The sequence below is a fragment of the Coffea eugenioides genome, chromosome 10 (genome assembly GCF_003713205.1).
Source record: "Coffea eugenioides isolate CCC68of chromosome 10, Ceug_1.0, whole genome shotgun sequence".
Classification (NCBI taxonomy): domain Eukaryota; kingdom Viridiplantae; phylum Streptophyta; class Magnoliopsida; order Gentianales; family Rubiaceae; genus Coffea; species Coffea eugenioides.
The window spans coordinates 3,296,376-3,319,192 of NC_040044.1; the positions used below are offsets into that span (position 1 = coordinate 3,296,376).

General features: G+C 34.2%; 2 protein-coding genes and 1 pseudogene across 2 annotated transcripts; all 3 read right to left on the bottom strand.

The window, feature by feature from the left end:
• Positions 1 to 5,876: 5,876 nt before the first annotated feature.
• On the bottom strand, positions 5,877 to 7,317 carry LOC113749250 (annotated as a pseudogene).
• Positions 7,318 to 13,979: 6,662 nt separating this feature from the next.
• LOC113749251 lies at positions 13,980 to 15,045 on the bottom strand. The gene is made up of 2 exons (XM_027292939.1): positions 14,185 to 15,045; positions 13,980 to 14,099 (listed from the first exon to the last, which is right to left on the bottom strand). The coding sequence occupies exons 1-2, from the start codon at positions 15,043 to 15,045 to the stop codon at positions 13,980 to 13,982; spliced, it is 981 nt and encodes a 326-aa protein (XP_027148740.1).
• Positions 15,046 to 19,036: 3,991 nt separating this feature from the next.
• Positions 19,037 to 20,612, bottom strand: LOC113749641 (endochitinase EP3-like). The gene is made up of 2 exons (XM_027293455.1): positions 20,101 to 20,612; positions 19,037 to 19,509 (listed from the first exon to the last, which is right to left on the bottom strand). The coding sequence occupies exons 1-2, from the start codon at positions 20,507 to 20,509 to the stop codon at positions 19,097 to 19,099; spliced, it is 822 nt and encodes a 273-aa protein (XP_027149256.1). The 5' UTR covers positions 20,510 to 20,612; the 3' UTR covers positions 19,037 to 19,096.
• Between the last annotated feature and the right edge of the window lie 2,205 nt (positions 20,613 to 22,817).

Here is a 22,817-nt window from a genome sequence, read left to right on the forward strand (position 1 = left end):
TCTTGCTTCTAACGGTCATAAGTGCAGAATTGTACATGCACTCTTTGTTGTACTGAGAGGATCCTTACTACTTTCACATCTTTTTTAATTAATTTTTATAAACAAAGTGGCAAATGTTTCGTTCAGAATATAAAGAGGGTAAAGTCGGAAAAAATTCATGTGTCTGTACCTTTTCCCACTTTTTTGACTTTCCTTTAAAGGCAAAGGCTACAATATTTATCAAATGTTTCCATCAAAAGAAGGTGAGTGTAATTTTAATTTTAGAGGGTATTTAAGTGCAATTGTCTGAAACATCGAGGAAGGTATACAAAATTATCCCTTTATTTTGCTAGCAAACACTAAATAAGAAAATTTGCAATTTGATAAATCAATGAACTATTTTATAAACATATGATAAACAGTAATTTAATTTCAATTGACTTTTTACATATTACGATGCAACTATTCATTCTCAAACTCAATAGTTTTTATTTTTATCACCTTTTCTCAATTGTTTCAGAAAATAAGAAAAAAAAATAGAAACAAGCAATCATAATGTTTTTATGAAAAATAAAATAATAAAAAATAAAGACAAGAGCTCACATTTAAGACTTTTTTTTTGTTTTGGTTTAAGAATTGTACATAAACTAGCTGCTGGCCTTGACAAGATGGAGTTTTCGTTTTGAAGTGCACTGCAGGTTCCCAGTCTAGGTACTCGACCTCTAGTAGTGACGGAGCCAAAACTTTTTTTTCTAGGGGGTCAAAATTTTTTCTAATAAAATTATCTTAATATATTATGTTGAAAATAATTTTCATCTATTTAAATATATGACATCTAAAAACATCAAATATTAACATTAATTATAAAGATATGTTTATGTTGTAAATATATAGCAAAGTCATAATGAAAATTAAGACAAGAAATAACCTTTGATTAAATATTTTATAAGATCATAAACCATCCAAGTTGTAACTTATGAGAAGATATTCCAATATGTCACCTGTCACCTATGCAATATATATATATATATATAACTATGTAGTGTAAAAATAACTATTTTCAATTAAAAAAAGATTAAAGTTATGTTAACATACCTTGAAATTTCAACCTCTTTTCTTAAAATAAATTGTGTTTTACATTTTTTAATAGAACTAAATTCATTTATAATTAAATCAATGCTAAATTTTTTAACAACTTCCTTTTCTATGTATACAGTTAGGCAATCATTTAAAAAATTATCTTTGAACTTATTCAGAGCTTTATCTTGATTATCTTCATAATTAGAAATATTTGTTCTGTAGTTGCAGTTGACACAAGAAGAGAAGTGAGAACAACTCTAATCAATTGGACTAAGTTGTATATTTATATATGGGTCAACAAAGTAATTATTTTTGTTTTAACCCATTGATAATTATGTATTGGGTCTTTTTATTATAATATATTAAATTGAGTCAATTTACTATGGATCATCAAATTATATGTTTAGGTTTTTGAAATTTCATAATATAAATTAACATTGCAAAAAATTAAGGAAAACCAACTTTGTTTTATATATATATATATATTTATATACTATAAATTAAAATTTTAAAAATTTAGGGCATGGCCCCCTCAGCCCCCTTGGCTCCATCATTGACCTGTAGAGTTACTTTATAACTCCCACCATACGTACCCGACGTCTACATGGACTCTATAACTCTTTTTGCCATCAGAACTTCACTTTCTTTCAAATACAATCATTTGAAAGCTGGCATCTCTTAAAGGCGAACTCCATTCCTACGAGCTCACGTTCCGTGAATTCTTGAGAGCTGGTATTATCAAAATGCAAAGATCCTATAAAAGAACCCTAGCTTCATGGAGGCGAAGCTTGGACTCATCATCCCTGCATTCATCGAACTCCGTCTCCCTTTGTCTCCAAACCCGCTCCGCAGATGCCACATTGGATGCCACCTTCCCAAAGACCTCCCGGTTCCAGCGTCTCAGAGATTGGCGTACTCGGTATAACTTGTTTGAGAACTATTTCGGACGTTCTCCAATTCGTGGTTTTCGGTTTTGGTGAATGGGGAGCAAACTGGGCTTTTCAAGTCCTCTCAAGGGGTTCGGCAGGGGGACCCATTATCTCCTGCGCTTTTCTTATTTGTAGCCGAATTTTTGGGTAGGGGTATCCAGCAGTTGTTTGAAGCTAAAAAGAGCCGCTACTTTGTGACTGCGGGGCCGAATGTTCCGTATCTAGCCTTTGCGGATGACACAATTATCTTTACTCGCTGCTCCCACGACGCGTTGTCAGTAATCCAGGATTTTTTACGCCTATATCAGGCATATTCGGGGCAGGTGGTAAATCTCAATAAGAGTTCCTTCGCGTCATCCTCGAGGCTGTTAGAGTCTCAACGGGGGATTATCAGGGCACTTCTTGGCTTTAAAGAGCAGCAACCCCCCTTCAGTTACCTGGGAATCCCCTTGATACGGGGCAGGGTTACGAGTGCGATCTTTGATGGTCTACTGTCTAGGATGCGGCAGCGATTATTTCACTGGAGTTCAAAGATGCTGTCAATGGGGGGCAAAATCATCCTCGTCCGTTACGTATTGGGTTCTATACCTTTATATTGGCTTCAGGCTCTGCAACCCCCAGGGGCAGTGCTAGTAGCGATGGGTCGGCTCTGCAATGCCTTCTTATGGGACAACCCAGATTCTCGCCGTATTCACTGGACGGCGTGGGAGAGGGTGTGCTACCCGGTCGAGGAAGGGGGGTTAGGATTTCGTTCATTTGAAACGCTAGGGCAGGCGTTTGCATGCAAGCTGTGGTGGAAATTAAGAGCAAATGAGTCACCGTGGTCAAATTTTATGCATTGCAAGTATGTGAAGGGCGAGCATCCGGGCTTGGTTTCATTTCATCGACCTTCGGCTGTGTGGCGGCGTCTGCTGGAGGTGCGGGGGGTTGCTGAAGAAAACATCCGGTGGTGCCTTGGTGAGGGTTTGGTAGATTTCTGGCAGGATAGATGGTGCACGGATGTCCCCCTCGCCCAGCTGGTCTCGGGCCGTAGTCACTCGCATCTTCTGGTGGGGGAACTCTTCATGGACACGGGATGGGATGCTCAGCGACTGCGGCAGTTGTTGCCGGGAGCCTTGGTGGAAAAGGTCCTGGCCCTACGTGTGTTCCCGGGTATGCAGGACAGGATGATCTGGGTGGCATCCCAGTCGGGGGAATTCTCCATCACCTCAGCGTGGGAGCAGCTTCGGGGGAAAAGAAACATTTCCATGGTGGACTCCCTCTTATGGAGCCCGATTATCCCAAAAAAGATCTCTTTCTTTGGGTGGAGGGCATTGAGGAGCTGGCTGCCATTGGATGGGGTTTTACAGCAGCGGGGACGTCCTTTGGCGTCAAGGTGCTCATGTTGTGGGGGTGTGACGGAGACCACTGGCCATCTCTTGGTATCTGGGCCAGTGGCTGTGACAGTGTGGAAGTTTTTTGCAGATCGCTTTGGGATTATGACACAAGGGCGGGGGGTGCAGGCTAGACTCTCCAGCTGGTTCTTCTCCCGCTCCTGTGTGAACAGGAATCATATTCGTGTCCTTCTTCCTATGGTGATCCTATGGTTTCTATGGAAATCCCGTAATGCAGCTCGTTTTGAGGGGACGGCCATGTCCCCAGGGATTATCATTTTGCAGGTTAGCGCATTTATCCAGCAACTGGGAAGGGGCGGTCGGTTACGCCGGCAGGACTTCCAGGGGGATGCAGACTGCGAGTGGGCGACATTTGGCATAGACAATCGACGGCAGGTTATACCCCGCGCAGTTACTTGGGCATTGCCACCCACGTCCTCAGTGAAACTGAATACCGATGCTAGCGTCACCGAGGGGCTGGCCACCGGGGGGGGACTGGTGCATAATTCAGATGGCGACCTGGTTTTTGCATTTTACAAGGAGTTCGGGGAGTGCGATGTGCTCACAGCAGAGGCGTTGGCGTTATTGGAAGGTTTGCGGTTATGTTATGCTCGGCACATCATGCACTTTGTGGCTGAGGTGGATTCGAGTGTTTTGGTGCGCATGGTCTCCTCTTGCGGCCCTGCCCGATGGCCTTTGGTCAACACTCTACGTCATATTCAATGGCTTTCAAGGCAAATGGGGGTCTCAGTGGCACATATCTATCGAGAAGCAAATACGGTAGCGGATGCCCTTGCGTGTTCGCGGCCTCGACAGGATGGCGTTTTTACGGTCCGGGCTGAGCTTCCTCGGAAGGCCCGGTCCGCTCTCCAGTTGGACAGGCTTTCAGTTCCCTCGATTCGGCTAGGCAGGGTCCGGCATTAGTTTCGCGTAGTTTTGTCTAGGCTTTTTTGGCTCTGTGTAACTTTGTTCGCTCGGTGGCAATAAAAGTTGAGTTATAAAAAAAAAAAAAAAAAAAAAACTACTTGTAGTATGATTTTAAAATTCGTAACAAAGTTGGGAGGATAAAATTCCTCCATTTTGTAAATTTTGAAATGCTAAGATGGATCCGTTCTATTGTGCTAACGGAGATTTATAATACTAACGGAAGTGTAATTTTTGGGAGGATAAAATTCTGACCAATTATTGTTTTTAGGCGTGAAGAAAGGTTTTGCAACTTAGATGTCTTGCTCAACCTTTGAATAAAGTCAATACTTCATTTTGGTATGATTCTTGGCATTCTTTGGGTCCCTTGTACAAAATATATAAATATCCCGTCTCTCTACTCGAAAGTTTGGGTCTAACTATAAAATCAGAAGTTATTGACTTTATCAGAGGTGATGATTGGGAAGTGGCAACATGGGGGGAAGTTTACTGCTTTGGTTAGTGACTTCAAAAAGTCTACTCCTTTATCTTTGCTATATAACTTATATCGACCGGATCAAATGGCATGAAGAAATTGTTCTGTTCTGGTGTTAAGATAAGGTGGTTCAACCTGATATGGGGCAAAGCGCATATTCCCAAGTTTGCTTTTGTGCTTTGGTTGGCTATACAGGAAAGATTGATGGCAAAGGTGGTTCAACCTGGCATGGGGCAAAGCTCATATTCCCAAGTTTTCTTTTGTGCTTTGGTTGGTTATACAGGAAAGATTGATGAAAAAGGATAGGGTTTGTAGGTGGGGTGTCATTAATGAATCTATCAATTTGTGGACAATTGTTTTTTAGTGGTTACTTTTTGCATTGTTCTTGGGATACAGTTCAAAGGATGTGGTTTTTTTTTTTTTTTTTTGACAGAGGTACTTTATATTAGAGGTAGAATGAGTTGGAAAGGATGTTTTCACTTTATATAGAAGTGGAAGTAGCGTGAGTTGGCAACAGGAAGTGTTATGGTGGAGTAAGCATACATGCTTTGATTCATTTGTTGCTAAATTCAAGAGGTTGGTTTTAGCAACAGTTTGGAACAAGCATATTTTTTCAACAATCCATAAACAGAAAATCCCATTTCTGATATTCAAAAAAAGAATAATAAAATTTATCAATGTGATATACCTTACTGCACAGTAATGCGAATCCGCATGAAAAACGAATCTGTACGGATCAACTACCGTGTTAACTGACTCGCTATCATGAACTGAATAAATCTTTTCAAAGCATACCTACTAATGTAATTGTGCATCAGATTTGAAATGCCTAAGTGCTTAATCCACTTCACTTCTCTATGGTTGATTGGTTGCTTGAAAATTAGGCAGCAAGCGAGCAGAATTATCACCTTGAAATTATTAAGTAGATCATGTACATTATGAAGCATGTAACTTGATATTCTAAAATCAATCACTCATCACTAATAAATATTAGATAAAAAGAATGACTGACTTTAATTATACTCAGTGATAGATGATTAATATTTGCATTACATGATATTTTCACATGGTGCGGCACCGCGTGTTCTTCATACTAAAGAAGGAAGTACGGAATCACTATAGTCCACAAAACATGCCATCTTCATCAATCATTCTCTTCTTCTTCGATGTAACTTTCCTGAACATATATGCAAGCTTTAAAGAAAAAATTCAACAAGAAACCTCAAAACTCAACTACAGCCCAGGTACAGTAAAGAAGGAATACAGAAGGCTGGGAGTTCAAGCGTGTGACAACATCAATGAAGCAACTAATACCCGAATTCTCTGCCAGCTAGGCTTTCTTCAGTCGATCCAGCCAAAATAAATAACAAGGGAAAATCAGTTTTGGTCCCCAATATTTGGCCTGTATTTCAAATTAGTCCCCAATGTTTCGGTCAGAAAAGGGAGACTTGCAATTTTGGTCCCCATATTTAAATAATAGGTAGATTTAGAACGGAAATAAAACAAGGGAGAATTGTAATTTTGGTCCCCAATCTATAGTGTATGCACGAAATTATCCCCAATCTATTTTGAAAATCAATTTTGGTCCTCAATCTATTCAATTTTGCGCTAAAGTGGACAATTGACGGAATCTCTTCAATTTCAATCGGAACTAAGTCACGTGAGATCACGTGCCGGCACCTAAAACCCCTTTTTCAATTTTTTAATTTTTAAAACACATTTTTTCTAGTAGCTTGGCTTTTGGCATGGACACTCCTGTCCCCTCAGCCAGATCAATCTCCTCCTCGCCAATTCTTTTCCAATCAAAACTCTGAATTAGAGATCCCAAGGCCAAACCCACCACCCGCCATGCTAGGCCAGAACTAGAGCAAGATCTCCTTCCCATCCCAAATGGAATCAGCTTGATAGCTGAACCTACAAGCCTTCGAATCTCTCTGGCTTGAAGCTTGTTGGATCATCTCAAGCGTTTGGGTCCCTGTGAACTGCCCATGCATTAACTAGCAAAATTGTGCCTCGTAGAATATTGTATCCCCCAATTTTACAGTCATCGGATGACTCATGTGGCACTAGCATTGGTGATGCTAGGTACAACCGAAGTGTTTCTGAAATAATGTTATGAAGATAAGGAAGATTGAATAGATCATGTTCGTCGACCAATCGATCAGTCCCTACTTGAGTATCCAATTCAGCTCGAGCTTTCTCTAGCACCTCGGGATGGTTGAGTAAAAGAGACAAGGCCCATTCTATAGTCACCGATGAAATGTCTATTCCAGCTGTAAGCATGACCTACCAATAATATACTAGTGGTTCAATTGAATGCTCATTCCAGTTCAATGGTGAAGAATGGCTAATAAGGAAAGAATATACTTACTAGTATAATCCCTTTGATGATTTGGTCCGTATAATCCCTTTGATTTCCAATTATTATCATCCGCTCTTCTCTCTCGGCTGCTTGCTTGCTTGCCTGCTTATGAAGTAGTACTGCTGTTGCTCCTGTTGTTTGTGCAGAAGAGTTGAACTGGGTCCGTCTCTGGTGTTTATTGCAGATTATCTCCATTACTAATGGAGGCAAGAACGAGACTTGGACTTGGAGGCCAAGCTGAGCTTCTTACTCGTGCTGTGGGTTATGGGGATCTGAAGGCGGCGGCCAACAAGAGGAGTAGTTTGGATTGTGAGATTACCAATTTCATGTCTTTGTTTAATAAGACAAAAGACAAGAGAAAGCTGAAAATATTAAAAAACGTGTTTTAGAAATTTAAAAATTGAAAAAGGGGTTTTAGGTGCCGGCATGTGATCTCACGTGACTTAGTTCCGATTGAAATTAAAAAGATCCCATCAATTGTTCACTTTAGCGCAAAATTGAATAGATTGGGGGCCAAAATTGATTTTCGAAATAGATTGGGGATAATTCCGCACATACACTATAGATTGGGGACCGAAATTACAATTCTCCCATAAAACAATGACTAATGCTCAATATCAAATTGTTGTTAGTCAACAACTTTGACTCTACACTTTTGGTCCCCAATATTTTGATTTTGAATCATTACATTTTTCTAATTTTTAAATAGTGATATTAAGATTTTTAGCATGAATTAAGATATAAATTAGAATGAAATAGTATAAATGGGTGATAAGAATTTTAGTATAATTAAATTTCTTTTTCTTCTTTTCTTTTATTTCATTTATCATGCTAAGAATATATATGTTTCCCTTCGTTTGCATAGTTAGTTTCAAATTTGGTATAACATATGTATGTTATTGTTTCTCACTATTAATTAAAACTCTTTATATTGACACAACATGATCATAGCCTAACTGGTCTATCTTTGTTAAATATGTTATAATTAGATGATAATATACCAATAATAAGTAAAACATAAAGTAGTAGAAGAAATGGAGAATTCTATCTTTGTAATCTAAATATCTCATAGTTACTACTTAAAAAATTGTTGCATGTCTTGTGCATGTAAGTTTTAAATTGTTGTAGTTAGGCATTGTACTTATAAATCTAGTAATTTCAGGAATTCTTAAAAAACTATATTTTAGTTTTTGTTGTCTTTCCTACGAATTGAAAACTAATGTTCCAATATTGTAGTTTTAAAGCATTTATTTTAATTTCTATGCACTTTGATAATCATTTAGTGGTTCATATAATGTATATGAAATACCAACTTCATTTCAAATTTAATTGGTAACCTATTAAAATCCCAAAAAAAAGATCAACTTAATTTACAAAAAGTATATATTCCTTATATTTTAAAGGGACATTTAATTAAGTTTTTAATTATCATTAGAAATAAAAATAATAAAACTCACTATGAATTATTTATTTGAGACTAACTACGTAAAAGAAAAGAAATATATGATATATTGTTACTTATTAACATGAATAAATAAAATAAAAAAAGCAAAAGAAGTTTAATTAGAATCATTATTGCCCATTTAATACTGTTTCATTCTAATTTGCATCTCAATTCATGCTAAAACCCTTAATATCACTATTTAAAAATTAAAAAAATATAATGATTCAAAATCTAAACATTAGGGACCAAAAGTGTAAAGTCCAAGTTGTTAACTAATGGCAATTTGATATTGACCATTAGTGGTTATTCAATTTTCATTAATTGTCAAATTTTTGTCTAAAATGATAAATTTTGGGAGCTAGATTTGTTTTAATCAAAGTATTGGAGATTAATTTGGCACACTAGCCTAACATTGGAGGATAAAATTGCAATTCTCCCTAATAATAATAGTAAAGTAGCAGTAGCATTTTTGAAAGTCAGAGAGATCCACACAATGACATGAGATTTTAGATTCCAGGTGTCTAAAAACTATGGGCTGTATATAGCCAAGATAACGGACCAGAAAATGAAAAGAGCACAGGGATTACAAGATTAAGTAATTAGTTTGATTAGAGTAGAACATAATAAAGTGTTAGAAGTTGTCAGTAATTTTTATATGGCTTATAGCATTTAAAATTCATATTTTCACCATAAAAAGGATAATTAATTCATTTTTGGGTATTATTATTATTATTATTATTATTATTATTATTATTATTATTATTATTATTATTATTATTATTATTATTATTATTATTATTATTATTATTATTATTATTATTATTATTATTATTATTATTGTTATTATTATTATTGTTCTTATTATTATTGTTGTTATTATTATTGTTGTTATTATTATTGTTATTATTATTATTGTTATTATTATTATTGTTATTATTGTTATTGTTATTATTGTTATTGTTATTATTATTATTATTATTATTATTATTATTATTATTATTATTATTATTATTATTATTATTATTATTATTATTATTATTATTATTATTATTATTATTATTATTATTATTATTATTATTATTATTATTATTATTATTATTATTATTATTATTATTATTATTATTATTATTATTATTATTATTATTATTATTATTATTATTATTATTATTATTATTATTATTATTATTATTATTATTATTATTATTATTATTATTATTATTATTATATTATTATTATTATTATTATTATTATTATTATTATTATTATTATTATTATTATTATTATTTATTATTATTATATTATTATTATTATTATTTTATTATTATTATTATTATTATTATTATTATATTTATTATTATTATTATTATTATTATTATTATTATTATTATTATTATTATTATTATTATTATTATTATTATTATTATTATTATTATTATTATTATTATTATATATTATTATTATTATTATTATTTATTATTTTATTATTATTATTATTATTATTATTATTATTATTATTATTATTATTATTATATTATTATTATTATTATTATTATTATTATTATTATTATTATTATTATTATTATTATTATTATTATTATTATTATTATTATTATTATTATTATTATTATTATTATTATTATTATTATTATTATTATTATTATTATTATTATTATTATTAGTCTGAGATGCCGAACAAGTTGTGGAGAGTTATTTCACCTTTACAAGGTCATTGGAGGGCTTGACGAGGTGCGATATGGTAAGGAAAGGCACAAAAAACTCTTTTTTCTTTATTAAAAAACATACAAATTGCACTAATAATGGCTGAAAATGCATTCAACATGCAATAGTAAAAAATCGTTAGATGCAAGATATATAAAAGTTAACAAAAATTATCTTAGTACCTCTGATATATTCCAAATTCAGATAAATCATCTGCCCCCAATTAATATATGTGCATATCATCATTGTCAATAAATATTTATGCATATCATTCCCGTTAGATTTTATATTGAAGTGGTTCAAGCTCCAAATCTAGTTTTAGACTTGAGAAAATAAGTTAAGAAATTCAAGATTTGACATACAAATCTGAAAAGCTCTCAAATCTAACAAAACAAGATATAAAATTATCTAAATAAAACTCTCACTAGGATATCTTAGTAGAGAAGAAAATTCTCACTAGATAGTCTCACTATACTTTATTAGACATTAAAAAAAAAGAGAGAAGTCAAACAGAGGGAGGAAGGCATTCCTCCATGGAGGAAAAAATAAGGGAAAACCGCCAATTTGGTCCCTAAACATTTTCACTAACGCCAATTTGGTCCCTTAAAGTTTTTTACTATGAAATTAGTCCTCAAAGTAAAATATTTACGCCAATTAAGGACCAGTGTCGCAACGCCGCTCCAAACTTGTCTCTTATTGAAGTAGATGGCGGTCCATTCAGGGGCTTTTTGGGCACTTCATGCCAAGATAAAAAATTAAACATAGCAAATGAAAACCCAGATGGAGAAGAGAGGTGGTCCAATTTAGCCAAATTAGGGTCTTGAGCAGATCTCATTCTAAAATGTCTTCAAATTCCTTTTTTCGAACGCACAATAGGAGGAGAAATATGGATGAGTGGTCGTCCAGTTCAGCCACCAATGGAGATCTAAGGAACAGGACATATCACACTTCAACTCTTGGAGGATTCAGTGGTCAAAAGGTTGAAAACTACACTGAAGATTCCCGTGTGGAGTGCCATTGCCGAGAAGTATGCAAAATAGTTAGTTCGTGGACTACAGCAAATCCATCAAGAAGGTTTTACGGATGCAGAAATTACGGTGTAAGAGACCAAACTGGAATGGGATTTATTTGGGTTCATTCCTTTTTTTTAGGCTAATTGTTTTTTTTATTACTAATATGAGAATATATGATAATTACAGATGCGCCATGCTTGCAATTTCTTTTAATGGCACGATCCTCCCATGCCAGAGTACACCAAGAACGTGATGGTGAAATTGCTACGAGAACTAAGAAAAGCAGAGGGGGAGAACATGGAAATGAAGAAAGAAATAAAAAATATGAAAAAAAGGATGAAACTATTACTGTTGGTTGTGTTTGGCTGCTGCATTTTATTAATGATAGTGTTGAGTGATAATGCCAAAAAAAGCCATGTAGAGCAAGGACTCAAAATGTTGCAGTAGCTTAGATAGTGCTGGATGTTGAATCTAGTTTAGAAAGCTATTGTGTTATGTATGACTATTGAAACATGGTTAGGTACTTATTTCTCATGTTTAATTTCAGAAGAGTTTTGCTTTGAATTTGAACAATCCCAACCTTGAAACCAAACTCTACAGCAACACAACAGCAAAACAACCAGCTATGACTGCAACTAAATATCAACTATGTCATACTCACCAAAAAAAAAATTCTGCAGAGTTTTGCTTTCATTTTTTAAAAATCCTAACTAGCAACCAAATACATAGTACATTAAGGTTTTTTCAGATAACAACCTGAGCAATAAAAAATTTCAGAACCTGCCAATGAGTATCATTCCAACCATTAACAAAAAAGGGATATGTTCATATAAGTTGGACATGATCATTAGGTACCAAAATAATAGCACAATTCCAGCAAACTAAATGTTCCAACTAATACGATTTAACTAGGGAACTAGGTAGGATACATGTTCCATAAGTAGGCTCAAAAAACTGCCTTCAGTCGCTATATTCTCCAACTAATATATTGATCAACTTTGGATGTGAGCTACTGCAGCTACTTGCCATTACTCATAACCAGCTAGATGGTCTTCAGTTCTGGGTTCATTCTCCTCGTCTGGATCATCTATGAGCTTGTGTGCCTGCATAAACATGCAAGTATAAGTGTGTCCTTATAAAGAAAGTATGCAAAGTAGAAACTATTTTTCATCTCATAAACTAACCCTCTACTTTATCCTGCGTTTTTTCCCAACTGACTCAACATATGGGCCATAAGCATCCATAGATGCCTTCCATATTCTCCAAGATTGTGCTTGATATGTAGGACATGTTTTCCTATTACGTCCTGGAGCTCGACAAATTCTGCATTTTTCGGTCTTTGTCTTTTGTTTAGGAACTTGACTAGGAGCCGAAGATGTCAACTCTATTGTTTTAGCTGGTTCTTGAACTTCAGTTCGTGCGCATGAAGCTACAAGGGAAAATAATAATTATCAGTGGCTACATAGATACAATTAACATGCGAGTTGTAATTTGAGTATGGAGCAACTATGTCCTGCACCTCCAGCAGCTTGTTTTCCAACTGTATAGCCTTGCCAAGCATGATGTTGATGAGCTTCTGGCTGTTTTCGAACAACTGGTTGTGAATTAGACACATTAGGACATAACCCCTCTGTTTAGAGAAAACATTAGCAAATAGACTTAATATTACTTAGAATAGTGTAGGTGTTTGGTAGGAATAACAAATTAACTGTTGAAGTATTTATCTCATTTGCACAACTTTGCTCGCTGTTGTGGATTTTTGGGCAAGTTTTTCTATGGTGACCCAACTCTTGACAATTTCTGCACCTATTACTATTGAAAGATGGCCCCCTACTGCTACCATGTGTAGTTAACTGTTCTGGTGGTATAAGTCGGGGGCATTTTCTTTTGGTGTGTCCTTTTTCATGGCAGTTCGAGCAACTCAGAGGACATACTCCTGCTCTTGACAACTTTGTAACTCCATTACTGCCTTTTCGAGGTTCATCCGGTTCCCTTCGACTTGCTTTCTTAGGCCTTCCAGGAAGTCTCACTTTCTTAGGTGGCAGTACAAGTTCATTGGTCGAGGATTTCCACGCATTTGGACCACTTATTGGAGCAATAGCAGGTTCATATGCAGCCAAGTACGCCTCCCTTGAATAACACTTGTGCACATAGTCCTCTGGTTTGCCACCGGCAAGTGAAATGCATGTAATGGCATGACAACAAGGCAAGCCTATGAGCTCCCACTTTCTACAAGTACACGTACACTTGTCTAGGTCTACCACATAGGTTCCCCCATAGATGTGTTGGACTTCAAATCTTTTGTCATCTGACTGTCGAGCAATATTGGCAGCACACTCAGTTTTTGCCTTTTCCAACTTGTTCTGAATTTTTGGGCAAATGTCATTAGTCTGTTTCTTCATCCATTCTCTTTTTGTCCTTAATCTTGCCATGAGATAAACTCTAATGTTCTCAAGCATACCAAGAATTGGTTTTTTTCTAGCCTCTAGGATGACTGAGTTGAAACTCTCACATAAGTTATTCAATAGAATATCACACTTTGCTGCTTCTCTAAAGTGTGATCTTGACCAGTGTGCTAGATTAGTGTTGTCTAGCAGCCACCTGTGAGCATTGCGATCATACTCTCTTAAAATTTCCTTTTTAGATTCAAATCTCTTCATATAGGATGACCGTGCACACGCCTAAAATCTATTCTTAATGGATTGTCCAGGGTGCAACTTCTTCATGTTGTTGTGTAGGTGCCGTACACAATGTCTATGCTCTACTCCTAGAATCACTTCTTCAATAGCAGATCCTAAACCCTGCAAGTGTAGACCAATAAGCAAAAGACGAATCATTAAAATAGGACAAAAACAAAGACAACAAGCATAAGCAGCAAAATGTTACCTTTTGCCTATCACTAATGATAGTCCAGCTCTTCTGTTTAGAAATTGACAAATCATACTTCAAGAATTCTATGAACCACTTCCAAGAATTTTTATTTTCGACCTCCACCATGGCATAAGCAACAGGATAAATGTAGTCATTTGCATCAATACCAACTGTTGTTAACAATATTCCGGGATGGGGACCCTTCAAGTGACAACCATCCACCCCAATCACACATCTACAACCAACTTTGAACCCTCTTTTCAACGCTTCAAAGCATATATACAATCTTAAAAATCTATCCTTACCACTGCTTTTGTCAAGTTTGGTCTCCATATGCACTGTTGTCTCGGGATTACATGTAAGCAGTTCTTCACAATAGTCCCACAGCTTTCTGTATTGATTTTTGTAACTACCATGAATCAACAACTTGGCCTTCATGAAAGCCTTGCTTGTCTGGTGCTTAGTGATGTTGACATTGAGTTCAAGGTGAATTTTTTCCATGAATTGTGCAACTGTCACCTTCTTATTCAACCTAAGGAATTCCATGTAATGTCTACTTAAGAAACCTGAATTGGCCCTTTTGTGATAAAATGTCCTACCACAATGACAAGGTGGTCTCATGGTTCGCATGACAAATGCATCATTATTAGCCTCTTTAGAAGCATAAATGAACCAGCTGCAATTTGCAGCCTTGCAATTAGCCTTTATTCTTCTAATATCATTCTTTTTCCATTGAAAAACTTTTCCCCATTTCACACCATAGTAATCAACTGCTCTCTTGAAGATTTGTTTATCATCCAATAACAACCCAGCATAAAATTTTGGTTCTGCCATGTCAATTTCAGGCCTAAACCTGATATATCTTGGCTTCCTCATTCTTAAACTGTCCTCATCCGAGGACTCACAGTAGTTATTTAGATCCTTCATGCACTACAATGGGATCTCCACCATATAGATTCAAGTCATCCTCGTCAACCCCATTTTTGCTACTTTCTTTTTTGCATGCTGCTATTTTTCCTAGTGCATCAACATTTGATTTTGTGGCATTATTTTGACTACCTTGAGTCTCTCTATCAGCAAGTGTTTCTCCTATTTTCTGATCAACCCTATTTTTGCTACTTTCTTATTTGCATGGTGCTGTTTTTCCTATTGTATCATCAGTTGGTTTTATGGCATTATTTTTACTACCTTGAGTCTCTCCACCAGCAAGTGTTTCTCCTATTTTCTGATCAGTTTTTACCTCTTTTTCAGTACTAGCAACAACTTTTTGGAAAATCACATCATCTTCATCTTTGCTAAAGTCATAATCACGATCATGAAAACTTTCAGCATCAGTAGACTCTAATTCTGCATCATCATCAACAATGCAATCATCTTCTTCCTCAATAACTTCAACTGGCACTGTAGTATCTTCAAAGGTAGTGCAGTCATCGAAGGTTATGTCAATATAACAACAATCTTCTATTGACACACTAGACTCAGCCGCACCAACATTACACCTGTCTAATTTACTCTCCAACAACCTAATATGAAATTCTTGCACCAAATATAGTTCAATATCACCAATTTGGCTTCCTATGACAGCCATATCTACAACATCAGCTTCACTATCTATTTTGTAAAGTTTAAATTCATTCTCTCTGCCTAGAACTCTATAATACATTTTTACATTACCTTCATATCCAAGCAAAATACAGAATGCAGAGAGACTGTTCAAACTTAGTCCATTTGCAAGAACACCCTTACAAGATTCCACACTGTCCCCGAAATACTTTTCTTTTGGTGGTCCAAATAATACCCCACCATGAAATATTTTCAGCTTAAAATAATCCAATCTGTGTCCTGTTTCTATTTTTTTCACAAAAAGACAAAAATTTTTATTAATTATTTTTCACATGCTCAACCTTTATTCTATCCCTATTTCTAGTACCATCAAAGCAATAATATAATGCAATTTTGCCAACAAAGGGACCACATAAGCTAAAGAAAAATCGGAAAAAGCAACATTCCAGTACCATGAAAGCAACAATATAATGCAATTTGCCAACAAAAGGACCACATGAGCTAAAGAAAAGTACCATGAAAGCAACAATGTAATGAAATTTCACAATAAGTTTGGACTTACCATACTTTCCCGCTACCATTTCACTGGTTTTAGCTCCAGCACTTTTTTGCTCACCCAATTGTTCCATCTTTAGCGATTTGATTTTATTGAAATCGCTTTCCATCATCTGATTCAGGTGCACTAATGCAGATTTCAGTCAGCAGCAAAAAGCCCTAAATCGGTTTCACACACACTCTCTCAGAAGCTTTCCTAATTTCGGCATATATTGGACGCATTTTTATTTTCTATCCAAGCCTTAAAATGATCTTGGCATGAAGTGCCCAAAAAGCCCTTGAATGGACCGCCGTCTACTTCAATAAGAGACAAGTTTGGAGCAGCGCTGCGACGCATGTCCTTAATTAGCGTAAATATTTTACTTTGAGGACTAATTTCATAGTAAAAAACTTTAAGGGACCAAATTAGCGTTAGTGAAAATGTTTAGGGACTAAACTGGTAATTTTTCCAAAAAAATAATTGTCTTGAAGGTTGTGTAGAGAGATGTTGGAGAAACTTCGTTTGTTTTTTTCATTGGTTATCTTTCTAATTGTTAGTTAACGAACAATAAACTCTAAATGAAACTACTAAATTTGCAACCGAAGACATTTTTGTGCTTGTATTTTAGTATCGTAATCGTCATCCAATCAGAGCCGCCCATGACGGCTTCATTAAATATATAAGGAAAATTCATTCAAAACGTCCCTCACATTTTGCAAAATAATTTTTTTCGTCCCTCACTTTTAAAAATGTAATTTTACACCCCTTACAAATTCATATTGGTCAAATTTGGTCCCTACTTAGGTTTCTAACTAGTTTTTTGTCAGAATTCACCACGTGCCTTGCACGCGATCATATTTTAAGGGCAAAATTGTCAAATCAAATTTTATATAATTCTATTCGTAATCTCTCATATTTCATAAAATAAATTTTTTCGTCCCTTATATTTTACAAAATGAATTTTTTTCATCCTTCACATTTTTCAAAATAAATTTTTTCATCTTTTATTGATCATGTTGTGAATAATTTTTTTTAAATCCATGTATATATTTATTTGATATCACCTGAACAATACGAATAGCATATGAAATCAAATAGAGATATATTACATACTATTCGTACTGGTCAAGTGAAATCAAATAGATAAATACATGAGTTTAAAAAAATTGTTAGTTTTTCACTTATATTCATTTTCTTTTACTCGAAATTTGAAAATAAAGAAGGCATTTAATCTTAAATATTGTCAAGTATTTATATCGAATTAAATTTGGATAGAAAAAGTAAACAAAAGAAAAGTATGACAAAAAGAAATAAGTGATTGGCACTTTCAAATTTTAAGACAATCACAAGGCAAGTAATTCAACTGTTGGTCTTAAAGTGTCGAGTAGAAATTTCAAATTTAAACTGAAATTTGTTAGCACAATTATAGAATTCGAGTTAGGACCCATTAATTAGATGACCTTATTACACAATTCAATAAATAATTTATTACTAAAAAAGAAAGGCCACAAATATTGAATAGGTTCAAATGGTAAAATCATATAAATATACACATGGGTTTCAAACAAAATTATTAGTTTTAAACCCCTATATATATCTATTGCATATGTATAACCAAGATTAGCATGCTTAGATGAAATTCAATAGAGATAAATTACATGGTATTCATAATGTTCAAATAAAATCAAATAGACATACACATGGGTTTATAGAAAAAAAGTTATTCGTACACATGATCAATGAGAGATGAAAAATTCATTTTGAAAAATGTGAGGGATAGAAAAATTCATTTTTTAAAATATGAGGAACGAAATAATTCATCTTGTGAAATATGAGGGACTATGAATCAGATTATTTAAAAATTTGATTTGACAATTTTGCCCTTACAAAATGATCACATGCAAGTCACGTGGTGGATTCCGGCAAAAAACTAGTCGGAAACCTAGGTAGGGACCAAATTTGGTCAATATGAATTTGTAAGGGACGTAAAATTACACTTTTAAAAGTGAGGGATAAAAAAAGTCATCTTGTAAAATGTGAGAGACATTTTGAACGATTTTCCCAATATATAATTTGGAGGAACCAGGATTTGAGGCCAAATTATGGCAACTTTCAAGGCACTTCATTGTTTTCTCACAAATTTTGTTTATTTATTGTAAAAGATTAACTTTAAAGTGTCCTCAAATTTTCTTCCCTATTTTCTCTCAAACTTTACCCATGAAAATTGTTTGTCTTCATCTCGTTGACTGTCTCCCCCAGTGCATACAGATGTATTATGGGCATTTTGGTGAAAGAAAGGCATAAACCGAGTTCTGCACAACTAAATTTTGCCAATAGCATATGAAAATATGAAGAAGAATAATAATAAATGAAGGATTTGTCTAACAGGTGTCCATAGAGCGTGATTAAAATATATGTCAGGTGTCATGTTTTTGGAAATGTAAAATTAATTAGAAAAAATAAATAAATACAAGAGAGAGTAGATAAAATTAAATAAGAAAAGTATATAAATGCAAGAAAGGTTAATAATTGTTAATAGATGTATATACATGATAGATTAGATGAACGTTAAATATGTTAGCGAGTGCCTTATTAGCACCCGTTAAAAAAACCCATAAATGAAAGATGTGATCACCAAATCATTGACAAAGAATGTGTTGAAAATGAAACAAGAAAGTCAAACATGATAAGGGATCAAAAATGGAATTTAATAATTGCAGATACGCCAAGAAGTTGAGTTGAAATCAGTTTTCCGTTCTGCTGTCAAAGAACTACAAAGGTACTCAACTTCTGCTATTTTTTATTAGTTTCGAAACTCTTACAAGTACCCTAGCACCTGAGATTATCACCGGGATCAACACCCAACTGGTCACAATATTCAGTATAATACTCAACACGAGCACTAACAGCGTCCGGATTTGCACCATCGCATTCAAGCTGTCCGTTAACGGCACGAATTGTAGCCCCAAAACCCTGACCAGAAATGATAAGATCATGACAATTGTTCATCCAGAACCACAAGGCAGTTTTGAATGAAATAACATTATCTGTGGCCACAGTTTCAGGTTCATTTAGTCCATCGAACCCTATGCTTTCACCTGCTGGTCCATAGTTAAAGTTCCATGATATTTGTAATGGACCCCTGCCGTAATATCCCTTGCCTGGCACACATGGGTACTGAGTGTTGCTCTCATCACAGTAATCTTTGGAGGGGCCGTCTATCTCTTCTATGTAGCACAAATCTGCGCAATATAGAGAAGTCTGTATCAATTATCACTGTATTCAATTGCATACACGAAAGCCACTCATTGATACATCATGGATTTTAGATATTTTTACTATTAAAAAAATATATAATCTAAATACAAAAATAAATGAGAACATAAAAAAATTGATTATTTAAAATCAGAAACTATAGTCAGTTATAATAATCAATCAAGAACAACCCCAAAACAATGTCATCAATAATTAAGAAGGGACCGTATGTTATAAAGAAATTGTAAAGTTATAAGTAATCACAGACTAAATAAATAACCAATACAACAAAGTAGAAAAAAAAGGAAAACAATAACCCCTCTGCCCAGTTATAAGAGACACACCCTCATGATAAATTTCTTTTTTTTTTTAGGTAGGTCATTTTAAGTTATTTGACAATAGTAAGTATTTCATGTTAATGTCGTTATGTTTGAAGAAAGTTCTTGGACAACAGTGCACAGAACAACATCCTATGTAGAACTGTACAAAGATTTAGTAAATAGGATCTCAGACTTAGAAAAGTTACTAAAAATTTCAAAAAAAACTAAATCTCCTTGGTGGAGTTGTTCAAAGCTTACGTCCAGTCTCATGAGTCACATGAGCAAAGAAGGCGGCAATCTCCCTTTTAGAATCATCAACTGAACCAACTGTTCCAAACTCAGAATACGAATTCAGAGCTTCAAGAAATGCCAATGGAGTATAGAACCCTTTTCCAGCACAGCTTGAAGCAGCTTGATCAGAAGTCCTGCTCAAGAAAGCGTCTGTCACAACATCAGCAACTGAAACACCATTATTACCGCCATCTGATGCAGCGGTGCAAGGGCCGGACTGGCAGCCTTTGCCACAATAGTCGTCGCTGGTGCCACAATAGCCCCACTGGCTGCAGCATAAATCTGGTTCACAGTCACAGTTTTGGCTTGAAATCAGCTGGGAAAAGGACCCTACAAGAACTGCAATGGAGAAAATGATGATTAGAAAATTCTTCATTTCTGTACTTGAAGAAGGAGAAAAGGATGTGGACAGAAATTGTTTGAGTAAGAAGGATATTTATAGCATAGAGAACTGGAAAAGTGATAAGCTTGTGTGAAGTATGGAGAACTGCTACTGTTGGAAATCTTGAAGTTGAGCACTGAAGGGAATGGATATAAAAAGCAATATTAGTGCTTGACTTTCAATTAATCTATTGACTTTGTCACTGTCAAATTGTAGCAACCTTCTTTCTTGGCATTCGGAATGGGAATTGTGGAAAAGAAAAAATTTGGCCAATTGATATCAACAATTGTGAGTACAAGTCACAAGTCACAAATATAATGCGTGCAAAAAAGATAACTTGATGTTGTCTGTATCATCTGATGTTAATGACGACTAACTATGTTGTAGTCCTACTTCAGTCTCGTATTTGAGTCAGAACACAGATGATATTTGTACCATTCTAGATCCACGGGCTGCCCTACTACACATACTTTTCATTTGGCTTAAAAAAAATATTTTAAAGGGTGTAAGCTTTACAATTAAAGCACGATCTTTACCTTATCATGCAAAGTATTGGACATGTAAAATTTGATCACTGTTGTAGTGAAAAGAACTCAAATGATCAAATTTTATCCAGTTGATAAATATAGAATCCTAAATAAAATGCATAGTCCTTTTTTTTTCCTTTAGAGTTCTTATTGCATACTATATGAATTAATTGGTAAAATTTTGGTAGCGTATAGGAAACGATACCAATATAAAAACTAACATTTACTACTCGAGGGCTTATTATGCTGCCCAATTTTTTGGTTTCTACCATGAGCTGAAAAAAAAATCTGTTCGATGCATAAGTTTCCCCATATTCTCATAGACTTTACAAATGAAAGTAGAACTGGCAGAAAAGTCCAAACCCAACAACCCGCCCAATCCGCCCATTAATTTCCATTAATTTTAAAGCATAGGTTGGATCAATTGGGTTATGAGTTTTGTTGGGTTGGGTAAGAACAACCCAATTTATTCACTGGGCAGGATGGATTTTTTATTTGAGTACCCAATACCTAACTTGTTTAAATGTAATTCAAAATAATAAATACAAGATTCAATACACATATGTCCAACTATTTGCATTTGGACATGTGTTAATAATTCATTGATTAATTTGTATTCAAAATTCTCATATATACATATTTTCAATCAATTTTTTAAATTTTTATTTAAAAGAAAAAAGAAACTTGAAATAAAAACTCATGCTTATTTTACTTTTATAACAGTAGTTAAACTTGCTTAACTTTTATAATAATTTATTATGCCTTTTAAGAGTATGTTGTTTTCCTCCCCCTTTTTTTTCTTTTTTTTTGTGGTTGTTCTCAAGTTGCTACTTGCTTTTGTTTGTTAATATTTCGTGTACGTAAATAGAGTTTTAAATTTGTTCTAATTGCATTCTTTTTTAATATTTCATGATGGCTTTTGTTTGTTAATATTTCGTGTATGTATAATATCGTACAAATTTCTTTTTTAACCTTTTAGCATTATATAATTTCGGATTCTTCAAATTTACAAACAAAAGCTTACTTTGTATTAGCCTAATTTTTCGATAATTCAAAATAATGCAATCTCGATGGTAAAAATGTCAGAATAGTTCATGAATTCACCTCTCATTTATTTCTTAAAAAGTTTGGGATTTTCTTTAATAATTTTTTGGGGACCAATACCAGTTTTACAAGCATATTATATTTTCTGCTTTATATCAGAGCTCTGGTAATTCTAAAAGATTAATATGACAATAGCATCAAGTATGATCCTAGATGATTCTAATTAATCAGGTGATGAATTATCTAACTATATCAAATCAATAAAAAAAAACCTTCTAATATATATTATATGTATATAGATCATGATATTAACTTCAAATCAATATAGTTGACTTGCGGATTCTATTTTGTTTTGATTAATTATGACAACTTGGGCATAGCTAGTCCAATGATTTCATTTTGTCTGAAGCAAATACCTCCAATCTTCAACTTCATGAGAAACTTGGAATCAGCAAGACAATTAATTTTCCCTCTTAATTACCGAGTCCAAAAAACCAAAATGCAGTAATGTCTCCAGTCATTTAATAAGTTTCAATCAATTAGTAGTATTAAAAAGTATAAAGTAAACAATTTTTTTTAGCTAATCTATTTAAATGTACAATTTATTATCTAAAATTCACAATACAAGTAATATAAAATATTATTCTATTTATGATGTGCTTTCAAGGAACTTAAGAAGTGAGTGTGTGTGAAAATATATTTATGTATGTGAAAATGTGTTTATATGTGTG

What these genes read in the sequence shown, in the direction of transcription:
- LOC113749251 (XM_027292939.1), bottom strand. Translation starts at nt 15,045, where the DNA reads ATGAGGAAGCCAAGATATATCAGGTTTAGGCCTGAAATTGACATGGCA. An exon ending in TCATTAGTGATAGGCAAAAG is followed by an intron (nt 14,100 to 14,184) that starts GTAACATTTTGC and finishes CTACACTTGCAG; the next exon opens with GGTTTAGGATCTGCTATTGA.
- LOC113749641 (XM_027293455.1), bottom strand. Translation starts at nt 20,509, where the DNA reads ATGAAGAATTTTCTAATCATCATTTTCTCCATTGCAGTTCTTGTAGGG. An exon ending in TGTGACTCATGAGACTGGAC is followed by an intron (nt 19,510 to 20,100) that starts GTAAGCTTTGAA and finishes TATATTGCGCAG; the next exon opens with ATTTGTGCTACATAGAAGAG.